At 38.4% G+C, this 14,615-nt stretch overlaps 1 protein-coding gene across 6 annotated transcripts in view; it reads right to left on the bottom strand.

The window, feature by feature from the left end:
* The window catches only part of NFIB (nuclear factor I B), a 272,231-nt gene that overhangs the window by 69,828 nt on the left and 187,788 nt on the right, over positions 1–14,615 (bottom strand). For all 6 annotated transcript variants that reach the window (XM_026866161.1, XM_026866162.1, XM_026866165.1 and 3 more), the window contains exon 3: positions 3,592–3,645. In XM_026866161.1, coding sequence (XP_026721962.1) covers positions 3,592–3,645 — 54 coding nt within the window. The remainder of the gene's footprint in view (positions 1–3,591; positions 3,646–14,615) is intronic.

Genomic DNA, 14,615 nt, shown 5'->3' with positions numbered 1-14,615 from the left:
TCTCTATGGGACTTGCAGGGAGCAATTAATACAGCATTACACTGAAACTGACACACTAGGTTTCCTTCAGCAGCCTCTGGCCATCAGCAGTAGCGCTGAGCAGATGCCCAGTAGAACACAAAGAAACAGAGCAGGCCTAAAGTATTTGTTGGGGTTTTTTTCTGACTGATAGTGTCCAAGGTTCCAATTATTTTCAGTTTTAAAACTTATCTTGATGCACCCCTATCTGTTTAGTCACCCTCAATAGATTCATGGACATGTCCATTTTCTCTTTGAAACCATGTAAACTTTTTATAGCTAGCACTGTGCTAGCATAACATAAACTTTTAGATTCCAGGAACTTAATGACTGTTGTGGACAACAGCAGTGTTCAAACTCTACTCTCACAGTTCAGTTTAGTTCAGCTCATATATCTGCCTGGAACCTACTTAATTCCTGTGGAGAAGTGACCTTTACAACCCAGCACTCAGAAAAGCAAGTTTCATTCTTTAGAAATATACCATATGTAAGTTATTTAAAAATAAAACTTAGAGGAGGATATCCTTGGATTTTGCCACAAAAGCTACATACCACTTTCACCACAAGCTACACCATCTTAGTACTGTATTATGCTATCAAAGTATTCAGTGTATTTTTAGGAACGTATTGTAAAGAATTCCAACAAGTGCTCTTAATGTTCTTTTGTTTGGCAAGTGACATTACCCTCCCTTCATGGTTAAGACAGCAAATTACCAGACACCCTAAAGAATGCAACAGTCTAGCCAAACCTAGAAAAACCCACTTTTAACACCAGCAGCCTCGCCAACTACCACTCAGTTTCCAACCTCCTCTTTCTTGGCAATGTCTTTGTGAAGGTAGTGGCATCCAAAAGCTAACAGCACCTATTCCTTGCCAATGCCCTGGCTCCTTGACATACAGGGCATCAGACCAAAACATTATAGAACAAACCCTTCTGGCACTGCCAGTCCACGTGCTCCTGAACCGTGACTTAAAACAAACCTCAGAGTGGATACCCTCTGGGGCTCTGACTGACCTGGTTCTAATAATAAGACTCAGGTGAAGTTTAATAAGAAAGAACAGGACAGCAGTCCTTTTCCTAGACAAGCTTAACATAGTGCAACTCCCCCATCCTCCTGCACAGCTCCAGAAGTCCTGTGTTATGCGGTCTCACAAACCTCAGTGCTTTCCCCCACCAGTTTAAGCCCAAGTCAATATCACACAGGGAAACTGAATGATGCTGGAAGTTCATGTATGCTCAAATAGACAGATGACATTCAGTTATGTCTCTGTCTCTGTTTTAAATGAAGGGTTTCAAGGGAAGCAAGGCACAGCTTCCACTTTCTGTCCTCACTTGGCAGCAAATAAAGGCAATATTGCCAGCAGTGGCTCCAAAACATGAGGAAGTGTTATGCTCAAATTTCAAGCAGAAAGTTTCATGATGAAAACAGCAACGGATTTCTCTGCCCTCTGTCTCCCTCTACCTTCTGGGATACTTGTTTGTCAAACACTAGTGTATCTGGTCTTGCCCCACAAGGCTGACAAAAAACCCTATATATCTCATCTGCTGCCCTCCCCAGGCCTCTGTTGCTGGCAGCAAGATTACTCCTTGCTTGGAGTAGCATGGGGTTGAATCTGAAGATTGGTGAGACTGGACTCACTAGAGGACGTGATCCTCACTACTGAAAAATGTACTTCTACCTTCCTACTCCAAATGCTAGATGATACTTTAAAAACAGAATTTTAAAACATGTAGAAGATGAGTTCAGCTTCCCAAACTCAGAGGCTACAAAGGATCCTTCAAAATTACCAGGGGTAATGCATTTGGCTTTTCTTGCACTCACAAACAGAGATGTTCTAAAACAAAAATAAATGCTCTACAGCTAAATGCTCCAAGTTTTACAAAACTGAGATTAGCTGTGAAAAAATTTTTCAGGCTTGTTTTAGGTGTAAATTTGCTGGTTTGGGTTTTTAAACCACTATCCTACGTAATTTATGTCATGCATTTAATAGAGAAATAAAAGCCTAATCACAACATCCCACACAGTTTGGAGAGAAACAACATCAGTGGTTAGCCGGGAATTCTCTTGCTGGTTGTAACCGCTGCCCGGAACGCTATGCAGGGCAAAAAAATCACATTAAAAAATACCTTGAAAAAGAGCTTACCATGTTATTTGACTCATTCTGCCCTTATATATCTAAAACCTATATGCAATCTTCCAGTATATGTTTCTGGTTTTTACATTACAGGAATATGGCTTTTTTGCAAAACAATCTATGATAGTTCTCCCACTTTTGGGTATTCACATGCAACACACATGACATATTCTACCACATGTGGAGAATACTTGGAGCATATAGAATCATAGAATGGTTTGGGTTGGAAGGGACCTCAGAGATCATGTCATTCCCCGCCATGGGCAGGGACACCTTCCACTAGCCCAGGTTGCTCAAAGCCCCGTCCAGCCTGGCCTTGAACACTGCCAGGGAGGGGGCAGCCACAGCTTCTCTGGGCAACCTACGCTAGTGCATCACAGTAAAGAATTTCTTCCTTATATCTCATCTCTTTCAGTTTAAAACTGTTACCCCTTATCCTGTCAGTGCACTCCCTCATAAAGAGTCCAAAATGATACAGCCACAACTCAGGCTGTTTTCCTTAATGTTTGGACAGATCGAGAAAATATTCATGTATATGTAACAACCCAGCATCATACAATTATTTCTTGGTTAGAATGTGGTTCATTTTGTGTTTAGAAAAAGAGCAAACTGAGTTACTTGCAGCTTATTTCAGATACACACTTCTGAGAGCAGAAATGAGAAGATACAGCATGACAGTGGTGGCAGGAGTCATTACTTCCTCATTAGGAAGTGGTAGTATGGCTGTCATACTTGTTTGTCTTATCCCAATAAAATTAATAAAATAATAAAGATTTACAAGATTCACTAGCACAGCCCAATTCACTAGAAGGATAACTCCATGAAAATAAAGAACCTTTGGGCTAAACAGTGTGGAATGGCAAAGTCTGGGTTTGATTTTCTCTTGAACTTTCATTTTTAGAGAATCCTTGGATTACACTGACGTTCTCTAAAAAAAAATTCCAAATGTCACTAGCACGATCCATTAACAACATCTTCAAAAACTGCTCTGAGCTGATAAGAAAAATATAAAATGTGACATATTTGCATTTTATAATGCACATATAAAAAAAAAGAAGCTGGTAGCTCAGGTCACAGACTTCAGAGGTAGGTCAATTTTTATTTGTCTGTGATAGAATAATTGTAGCATTTGAAGACTTTTTATAAAAGGGAAGTCATTTGGAATCTTGTCTCATTACTCCTCTGCCCATCCTCACTTACAAAATTCTAAAAGCCATGAATTGAAAGAAAAAATCCTTAGATTAAATGAAAGTTAATGAAATTACAATTGAGCCATTGCCGGTTTAAAAGAACTAACATAATCACAGCTTGTCCTGGTCATATGTACTTACCAGTGCAAAATAGGCTGCTGACCAGTTATGCTCTCTTTAACTATTAACAGTAGTATCTTTGTTCTCAAACAATGTTAGATGCACATGTTCTGGAACTTATATTTACCTGGTGGATTCTTGGCAGGATCATTGTGGCTTGGACTTCCTGGTTGTCCAGAATCTATAAAGAAATGAAAGAAATGTTTTACTAATTTGTTTTTAAAGCGTCGCACAACCTTTTAATACCCTCCTTCAGAATTAAAGTAATACTTAACTTTGTTCTTTAAAGGTCATTTCCCTGACTTTCTACATGAAGTCATTATTGAACAAACATACTATAAGTTACCCATTTTATGCAGAAGCAGAAACATTGTGAAAGATGCAATAATCCTAGTAAAAGGAACTCACAGATCACTGAAAAAGGACAAGAGAGTCATTCAGGTAAATACATACAGTTGTAAACACATCTACAAGGGTTGTTTTTCATTCCCTTTCCCTCCATCCCCCAAATACAATTGCATAATCAGCAAAGCAGTAGTTTCTTCTCAGGCAACGACCAGAAAGACATATTGGATAAGGCAACTAATGGCATTTGCAGGGATGAGTCTTGTTTCTTTACCTTCTCCTTAAACCATAAAGGTATGCCACAGACTCAGGACTTCACTAGACACAACTGCCCATTTTAATACAATATAGGCTTTGTGTTCCTAGTCTGTGAGTACTGCTGTTGTGAAATTAAGATTATGTCCCATAAAAACTAACAAAACCCAAACCCTATAAGCTTCCAAAAGTGTTCTTTTCATGATATGTGCCCCTAATGAATCAAGAAAATGCAATCTGAACTTAACACACTAAATAATAAAATATATCCTTATTCATAAAAGCAGTTGCTTTTAAAACTATCTAATTTTTGCTGTGTTCCCTTACCAATAATAAAAGAAAACCCTGCTCCACTGCAATAAATTGTTATTAACAAAGTAAGACATGACAGACACTCTTGTATTGCAAAGAGAATAAGAAATTAAATTAAGCACAACCATTTATTCTCATAGGTATAGGTATCTAAAGATAGAGGTATCTAAAATGGAGCAGTTTTACAGTCTGAATAAAAACCACCATTTTTTTTTTAAATGTAGCAGTGCTTGTTGGCAGCACAGGACCACCAAAAGATTGCATTGTAGTACTACAGAGATTGCTACTGCCACATGAAACCCAGAGGGAAGTGAGGGTTCTTAAATGCATAGCTGCTTACAGTGTCTAAAATAAAGAAAAAAGATAGAAAAGGAGAAAAGTACATATCAACAAATACTTGTCTTTTAATCCCCACCACTTCTTCTTAAAGACAATGTAGCCCTCAACCTTGAATGAAAGATTCCCTCCACTTGCTAAAAGAAGTTCACTGTAATCTGTTACCATCTGTTAAGTAGCTTAGCAAACATGGCTTGACACACATGTCTGTCAAGCAGTTTAAGTTAACACAAGCTTGATGATACAGAAGATATTATACAAGATGGAAATCCATTTCACAGATCAAGTTCTACATTTATCTGAATGATAGTTGTCACAGAAAACAAGCATCTGGGAATCGAACAGAATATTGGAAGATGAAGACAGATGTGAAACCTAGTTCTGATGGTATTAAAAACAAAATTGAATTTTCCCATACTGAATGAAATCACTCTTGCACACAATTAAATGCACACCAGATAGAGAATTTCACATGAAATTTCCTCTGTCTTCTTCAGCTCTAAGGAGGAAAAATGAAGGGCAGGTCTCCTGCTCAGATTCTGCACATCCCATGCATTGTGCACTTGAATGCTTAAGAGTCCCACTGTACAGCACAAAAGCCATTCAGTATGCCTGTTTCTTTTCATGATAAGGTACAGCACATTCATTTAAAAAAATAAAATCAAGTTAATTTGAAAACTCAGCCAGCTACAAGAAATGCTAAAAACTTGATGATTCTCTGCATATGGACCTTTATATGGGCAAACGTCCTTTCTCCTGTGTTGCAATGGGAAGGTTCACCCTGCGGGGAATGATCTTTAATATTCCTCTAATAGGCACTCTCTGTTTCTGTAAACCATGCATACTGTTATTGAAATTAAGATTATCAGAGAGGATTGATTTTACACAGCAATGGTTCACATTGTAAAACTACTGCAGATGTGTGGCTAAATGAAGTGTCACTTTGGTAGCACATGCACCCAATAAAACTTGGACAGTGTAGCAGGGGGAACACAGAGATTTGGAAGTGGATTAATGAGGCCTACCAGAAGATAGTCTTTGAAGTTTTCTTCTGTTAAAATTCATTTAAAAGATGCACAAAATTAATAATATTTTTTAGCTCTTGCACAGTAATTTGCCTTTACTCCTACTTTCTCATTGTCAACACGGCTACTTTCTAGATCCAAGATTTGAAGATTGATGATAGTTTCAACAATTCTTTTTCATATTGTAAGATAAACTTAGAAAGAATTTTCCAGTTATAGGGACAAGCAAGTTAGCTAGATACTATAATTTGCCAGTCAGACTTAGCTTTTATGTTAACTACTTATCAGTCATGATTTTTACAGATTGATTCTCACACTGTGTTTTCAGCAGTAGACACTACTAACATATTCTCCAGTGGGGTCTCAAAGATCTTGAGAAAGCAATGAATTATTGTAAGCTGAATATGAGAAGCAACTTTTCTAACCATTCACTTAAAGCAGTTGAGAAAGCAGAGAACTGTATTCTATATGAGAGTATCCACCTATGTAACTCTGCACTTAAAGCACACAGAAACATCTCATACTCAGGATGAAAGACACAGACCTGAGATAACCTGTGATAATATAATTCTCTTACAAGTGTCAGTAATTATAAAGCACTCTCCTGATTTGATTGGCTATAAATAGCTTTGCAAAGTACAAGAGAACCATTATTTTTATAGAAATAAATTATATGAATAACTGAATTTATAAGCAGAACATTGAAAAGATACATTGGAGCAATGCTCTCCTATAAGAGGGAGTAAGAGGCATTTTTGTTTTAAATCACAGAAACTAAGAAAGCAAAAGACATTTTAAGACACTAAATCTTTCTTTATCCTCATCTGCACAAGATCATAAATTAACAACATAAGACCTAGATTTGAAAATTGCAGGCTTTTCTTCCAGTGTGATGGAGAAGACATAGACAAGACTCATTGTCTTTCTAGCTGGCTTTGCATTGAATTTTCCCACCAAATAATTCTGTGCACATTTAAAAAAAAAAAAAAAATCCCAACAAAGTCCTAAGTTAGAAGCTGTAAGCAAAGCTATACAACTAGTAGCAAATAAAACCCCATAATGTTAATATGATGAAACCGAAATTTTCAACATCATTTATTTAGATCCCAACTGTAAGTTCCCTTAGTTTATTCTTTGAGTTCTTTTTGTTTGGCTGCTTTTAAAACCCTCTTCTCAAATTGTACTTTCAAAGTGCTTTTTCTGAAAAAAATCTTCCACACAGATCTCAGAAGCACTCATCCTGATTTGCTACAGAGCAAAAGCTCACCTACACATACCATTTCCACAGAATGGCTTTCATATGCACCTCACAGCTATGGTGAGCTTTTCTTCTGCTCCGCTCTTCTTGGTGCTGACTGCTTCAACAGTCAGCAACTGATGCCTTGGTAAGTTATTGCCCCTTGGATGAACAGTTTATACAAGAATGGTTCAATCCTGTACTCTTATTTGGTAGATATTCATGTAATCCTGATACACTTTATGTGTAATTTTTCATAATTCAGCATGGCTACCACCAGGATATTCAAACTCTTTTTCTCAAATTATTCTTTCTTTTAGAAGATGGTATGAAAGGATAAGTCAAGAAGCTGATGTACTTTATACTGAATTGTTTCGCATGTTTTTATTTCTAGGGTTCAATCGCAATGAGTATCTGTGAGTGCAGGCAACTCTCACTACAGACAGAGTTAAGTAAAACTGACTGCCAGGGCCTGCCACTGCTGAGAAAAAACATACATTTCCCCTGCCATGCAATAGGAGAAAGGTGCTGCCCTGACACATCACTCTTGGCCTCACAAGACAGAGGGGGAAAAAAAAAAGTTGTTGGTTTGCCATCCAGTGACGGCAAACAAGATGCTCTCTCTCTGAATCACCTTGTCTTTGGCAAAGCAGCAGCAGGAAGGAAACACAACCCAGCAAAGCTGAGAAAGTCACACTGCTGTTCACCAGCTTCCTGAGGGATTTTTGCTATTGCTCACCTCAGTAGTCTAATCTTTCATTTTTCAGCTGATAAAAATAAGCTATGTTATACCTCCCTTATGTCCCATACAGTGCAAGTAATTTTGCTTTTAAGGCTCTCTGCATTAGCATAACATTGAAGGCCTTGAAAACAAATAGAGGCAGAATCTGTAAAAAGAAAAAAATACCTTCTTGAGCCATATCTTAGAAATAAGCAGATTCTACCCAGGTGTCACACTACTCAAATAAATTTTCTCAGTGGTTTCAATTAACACATTTCACTTATCATTTGCCACAGGCTTGGAGACAGCCTTTGCACTCAGTTAATCTCAGCTGACAGACACTAATTTAATCATTCACCAGCATGTAAATACACCCTTGTTCTTTGATAGTCCATGAGTTGGCTATGAGGGAGGATAAAGGACCAGAGAAATGTGACACCATGTAAGTATGAGTTTGATGCTGTTCAACCTTTCACATACCTATACAGCATCTGACTTGACAAATGACAGTCACTACCATGAACAAGAATCACAACTACCTCCCAGACTGTCATCTTTCAGGATTTATGCTGCCCCCTGAAATCACAAACCTGAGGCAAAAGGTTGTACCCCTGAAAATCACAGGATCATAGGACACCTCAGTCTGGTGGGGACCTGGGAAGGTGTCCAAACCCAGACCATGCCCAGGGAAGGCTCACCCATGGGATCAAACGTGACTGCCTATGGCTTTACAAAGTGAGAGCATAAAACACCTCAAGAATGGAGAAGACCCAACCTCCCTGAGCCCCAGCTCCACAGCTGGGCTGTCTTCATAGGGAAAAAAGACTTCCCAAATCAACACTTCATCTTTCAAAGACTTTCAGAACATCATCATGGTAGAAAAATGTTCATGGCAACAAAAAAGCAAGATATCTCCCTCTCCTCCAAAGCAAATAATGTGATTAACAAAAAATCCATAAAGCAAATAAATAAGTAAGTTCATATGTGTATTTTAAATCATTACCATTAATTATTATTTCCCTTCTTTTACTACACACTTACCTTCTACTACCTATATTATTTTACCTTGATAAAGTAACCTATTGGATTGATAAACTTCCCAAACACTTTTAATGATTTCATTTTGCAAAAGCAATGTCTTTCATTGTATATCATTTCTATATCTGATGACCTTGAATTATTGTACAATTTTATGAGCATTATTCACACAACCTCCAGTGTTATGACTGTTTATGGTATAAAGAAGCTGGAAGTGTTTTATTGTATTAAGTATCTGCTGAAATGATGCCATATACATGGACATGGAATTGGTGTGTCACCCTTGTTTTCTTGTTAACTTCAGGGGGGGATTTATTTTTCACATTTTCATAGACTACTACATGTAATGGAAATAATTCCCCTGAAAATTTTGACTCACTGGTTTTATTGATAAAATGCTCACTCACAGCACTCCCTTTGCTAGAGCACAAGTCGTATGAGAAGCAGCTGAGGAATGGGGATGTTTAGTCTGGAGAAAAGGAGGCTCAGAGGAGACCTTATCACCTCTACAACTAACTGAAAGGAGGTTGTAGCAAGGTTGGTGCTGGTCTCTTCTCCCAAGTACCAAGCAATAGGACAAGAGGAAACAGCCTCAAGTTGTGTCAGGGAAGGTTTAGACTGGATATTAGGGAAAAAATCTGCACCAAAAGGGTTATCAAGCATTGGCACAGGCTGCCTAGGGAAGTGGTTGAGTGGTTTAAATACCAGTCATGGGGGTATTTAAAAGATGTGTAGGTGTGGCACTTAAGGACATGTTTGAGGGATGGACTTGGCAGTGTTGGGTTTACAGCTGGCTTAATCATCTTAGGGGTCTTTTCCAACCTAAACGATTCTATGGTTCTATATCCCTGAAGATATATGGTATGAACCTCAAAAACCAAGTAGGGCTTCTTTGCAAGAAAGATATGTTTGCAATATGATGCCTCACATCTTTTCCCAACAGCATAAACTGTTAGCAATATGCATTCATGACACCTAGACTGAAACCCTTCACAAGACAGAAGCAGTGACTTCTTTTAAAAGTGTCATTATGCTACCCTTATTCTGCAAGGAGCTCCTCTGTTTTTACCAAGACTGCAATCTAGTACAGTGCTATGGCACTGGGTAAGTAAATGAGATGCTTGCCCTACAAGTTTTTTATGCACTTGGTATTCATACAGCTGGTGATAAGTGAGCAGTGTAGAGAACAGAAGTTAGACATTTAGGTGCAAGTCATGGGGCAGTGGCATCAGCTCACAGAAAACACTGCACTGGCAAACCCAGCTGACCATGCAAGGAAGGACTGCTTGTTGCTCACCTTGCAGAGGCTCTGTGGCATTCTCCAGTTTTCTGAAGATGTATCACTATCTTTGATCTGTTTCCAGACCTAGTTTCCACAAATCTGAGTACCAAAGAAATTATGCGCAAAGACTGTTATGCTGACACAGAAATAACAGTACTGGTTGCTATTGATATGAGGTGTATTTAGATGTCAAGAAAGCCTCAGTTCCTCAATGCAAACTCCGTTTTGGCAAGTAATCCCCATTGCTTTTTTGCTCCCTTCATTACTTTGCACCCAGGAAGCATGGGAGAGACCTCCTGGGAGACCAGAGTAGTGGCAGGAGCTCCTGTGAAGGCTGGATGTGCTGACCCTATGAGGGCAGTCTTCATCATCACCCATGTGCTCTACCCAGGAGCCATGATGCACCATAACAGTGAACCTACCCTCTTTACCTTGAAAGGGTGCTGCCATCTAACCTTCACTTAGCTGCAAAAAGTGTCAAGAAACAGAGCTGACTGCTGGCCCCAGAAATTTAAGGGATCTATCTGTACCCAGATGTATCTGGGTACACCAGCCCAGGCAGGTGCCCAGGTTTTAGCCCAAGCAGGTCTGTCATTTCACAATAGCCTTTATGGCTCAGAGATGGAGGTGATTCCACTGGGCAGCAGCCAACCTGGCAGACTTCCCCGTGCTGTCCCACCACAGACAAGTCTGGCATGACTGGGAGAAACCCCGTTCGGTTCAGCCAAGAGCCCAGCTGTCTCTGTGGGACACATATCCTGGCCCCTGAGGCAGAGTCTGCAGCTGTGGCAGCATCACCACCTGGGGCTGGCCTGGGCAGTCCCACCACCCAGGCACCCACCACACAGGCTGACAGCAAGGTAGGCATGATAGTTCAGGGCATCAGGGCCATGCAGGTCATGACAGGCTCCCCACTTCACCTCCCCTTTTATCAGGAGCTCAGATCTGCTCCTGCCAAGTCACCCAACCAGCCATTGTCAAGACTGTTAACTTTCTTCAGAGTATTTTAATTAGGTAAATAAAAAATGGTAATTAAATCAACATTACGTAATGTGTTTCTGATTTGTAATCTCATTTAAATTAATTAACTGACTCAGCCCTTGTTTAGTTTTTAAACTGCCCTAGTTAAGAAGTGGAGCTCTGGGAGTAAATCCAGTTTTTTTATAGTTGAAAGAAATTCAAGGACCAAGAAGCACTTACCAGAACCAAAATAGCAATAAGCATAGTCAGCTTTTCAGCTTTATTTCTCATGCACAGATTTATCTTTTTAATTTAAATTCCCTTATTTGTTTATGTAAAATAAATCACAACACTTATTTATTCAAAATATTTCTTATACAATTTATAAAGACCATATGTTTCTCATTTTGAAAAATGAAAAACTTTCCCCAGCTGTTTTATAAGATGTGCATGGAATATATACATTTTATATATATGTATGCACGCACACACACACACACAGACGTTTAATTTAAGAAAATGGTTATACTTTTGCATGGCCTGACACAAATGTTTCCCATACTTCATAATATTAGCTGAGGGGTTTTTTGACATGTACATTAAGAGATTTACATAGGTATCTTGCCACGTGTGGATGAATGTGAAAGAATGAAGTTTCTTTCCAAAACATTCTGGATTCAGTAGGAAATGATGAGATATGAACACTTAATTTTATCCATCTGGAAGTCACTGTGGATACTAGCTATAGTCAGAAACATTCAGCAGTTGTTCTTGGATACTAAGAAACCTTTTACATTAAGGTATGTATCATAAAGGGCTTTTACTGTGGGTTCTTCAGAAAACAAAAAGCAAAAGGTGGAACACAGTGAAAGACTTATGTGATACTTAGAGAAAAAAGAAATTATACGATAGACTATATTAATGAAAAGGTTCATATCTGAATGAAAAGCATAATAATTTGCTTGCATATACCTTCAGCCAATTAATAAACCGTCCACTTCATTATGTTGTGAAAGACAAAGGTTGACCCTCACATTTATGCACTGTATAATACTAAGAACTTCTGCACAGATCCTGTTTCATGGAAGTCAGTATGGATTTTTTTCTCTTGCATTTTAAGGCAGTAAAGCAAAAAGAGTTCAGGGCAATTGTCATGGTTTAACCCCAGACAGCAACTAAGCATCACACAGTCACTCACTCACTCCTCCCTGCTCCCAGTAGAATGGGGAGGAGAATCAGAAAAAAAAAAGTAAAACTCATGGGCTGAGGTAAGACCAGTTTAATAACTAAAATAAAATATATTAATAACAAGAAAAATAAAATATAGTAATAGTAATAGTTGTAATAAAAAGGAACATAACAAAAAGAAAGAGAAATAAAACTTGAGAAAAGCCAAGTGATGCACAATGCAGTTGTTCACCACCTGCTGACTGATACCGGAGCAGCGATCCGCCCTCTCTGCCAACCAACTCCGCACGGTTTACGTATTGAGCTTGACATTCTATGGTATGGAATATCCCTTTGGCTAGTTCGGGTCACCTGTTCTGGTCATGTGCCTCCTAGCTTCTTGTGCACCTGAAAGCCAGGTGATCTTCACCTCATTCCACAGAGACTCCCTGCACAAACCCTGCACCTCTGCCCACAGGCTGTCCACCTGCATTTTGTTCCTGCATGCAGCAGAGCATGGGAAACTGAAAAATCCTAGATTTAGGATAACCATGACTTAGCAACAACTAAAACATCAATGTGTTATCAACATTATGCTCACACTAAATGCAAAACACAGCACTGTACCAACTACAAAAAGAAAAATAAGTCTATCCCAGTTGAAACCAGGACAGAGATAAAATACACATTTCCACCACATAAGGCAATAGTTTTAGGCATGGGATAATGATGACATGACTACAAAAAAAAAATCAGTTTTGTTCAATACAGGTTTCAGACAAAGGTTGTTAAAATCAATGGAAAGTTGCTCCAGCAGCTTTGGATGAGGCACTTCATGGCAAATTACAGTTTAAAAGTACAAGAGAAAGCATAGTTTAACAAATACTGTAGGATAGGACTGCATCTTTGTTTGAATTGCATTGCATGCTCCACTAAAACATACAGTAATAAAAGCCAGATTCTTCAACCTTTCAGAAAGTTACAATCATATGCTACTTCACAAGTCTAAAACATCACCTGACAAAGAACCCACAAATTGGTTGCAAATAGCAGAGGCTCAGACACCTCTCTATTATAGACAGAAATCTCCTGAAATGCTAAGTGTGCCACCACACTATACACTAATTGTGGGAAATAAACAGCAATTAAATTAAAATACTGGGGTTTTACATATCTTGGAAACTCCAAAACTAGACTAAAACGCTGCAGTGTTTAGTATTTCTTCAAGCCAGCTAAGACACCATGAGGTAATACCTCTGCCAGCAAGTATAACTGTGTTTAGGAGTCCAAGACAAAATCAATGTTTTCTGCAAAATAGGAGGGAAAAGGTTTAATAATCTGACAACCTGAGCATCACTGTAGTATTTCTAAATACTATAACATTGAGCAAAGGATCTCCTAATTTTGATCTATGATCCACAATGCTCCCACAACTATGTTTTTATTTCAGTTAATTTCAACATTATGACTGGTGGTAAAACACAACCTTTAGCGTAAAGAATATGGAATACACCAAGAGAAGACCACAAAAGAGTGATGGTTTGGTTTTCGTTGGTTGGTTGGTTGGTTGGTTGGTTGGTTGGTTGGTTGGTTGGTTTGGTGTTTTTTCAACTGCTGCCTACACACTACTAAATGTTTCTTATCTTGAGATTGCCAGTTGATGCTATGTGCAATTTTTAAACACTGGGATAATAATTTACATCTAACAGAGATGGAGCATAAGGCATGCCATAGTTCTGTGTTTCCTTAAGTAACATATTTTTTATCATAGATCATGTTTATGAGAGCAATGTCTCAAATGTCAAGTATATAAACATAATTTGTAGGTTATGTTACCATATTATTTATAAAGTGGATTTAATTCCATCTGCTATAATTTTAAAGTTCATAGACAAAAGCTACACCACTTTGCCTGTCCATATTCCCATACACATACTATTAAAACAAATTAACAGTGACAAAAGAAAGATTAAATCTATCAGTGGGCACTAAGCAGGTAATGTACACGAACTGGCCAGCATAAATCACCCTACCTTTTCATACTAGTTTTTCCTAAACTTGACTGGAATTGCAGATGTGCTCACAGCCACCATGTTTGTTTTTCAGGCTATGGTATTTATTTATTGTTAATAAATAGATAATGAGAAGAAATAATGTGTAAAGTACTGAAGCAACAGTGTTAAAAAAAAAAAATTCTGCTCAATGCATTGATCTTCTGTCTACTTTGACCCTTTACAGTAGATAAAAAACAGAAGCACATAATCATATAATGTGCCTCAGGAGAACTTCAACTGTAGAATTGACTAACCCATAGAAATTTATAACTAACCCAGTTTTGGGTTTGGGCAGGGATGTTCAGCAAAAAATGCAAGGCATTTTTTTTAAAGCATTTAACCAAAAGAGAGAAAGAGAGAGAGAGAGAAAGGAAGGAAGGAAGGAAGGAAGGAAGGAAGGAAGGAAGGAAGGAAGGAAG

The sequence above is a fragment of the Athene cunicularia genome (genome assembly GCF_003259725.1).
Source record: "Athene cunicularia isolate RWA chromosome Z unlocalized genomic scaffold, athCun1 chrZ_part2, whole genome shotgun sequence".
NCBI classification, from domain to species: Eukaryota; Metazoa; Chordata; class Aves; order Strigiformes; family Strigidae; genus Athene; species Athene cunicularia.
This window is presented reverse-complemented; position numbering and strand designations above follow the sequence as displayed.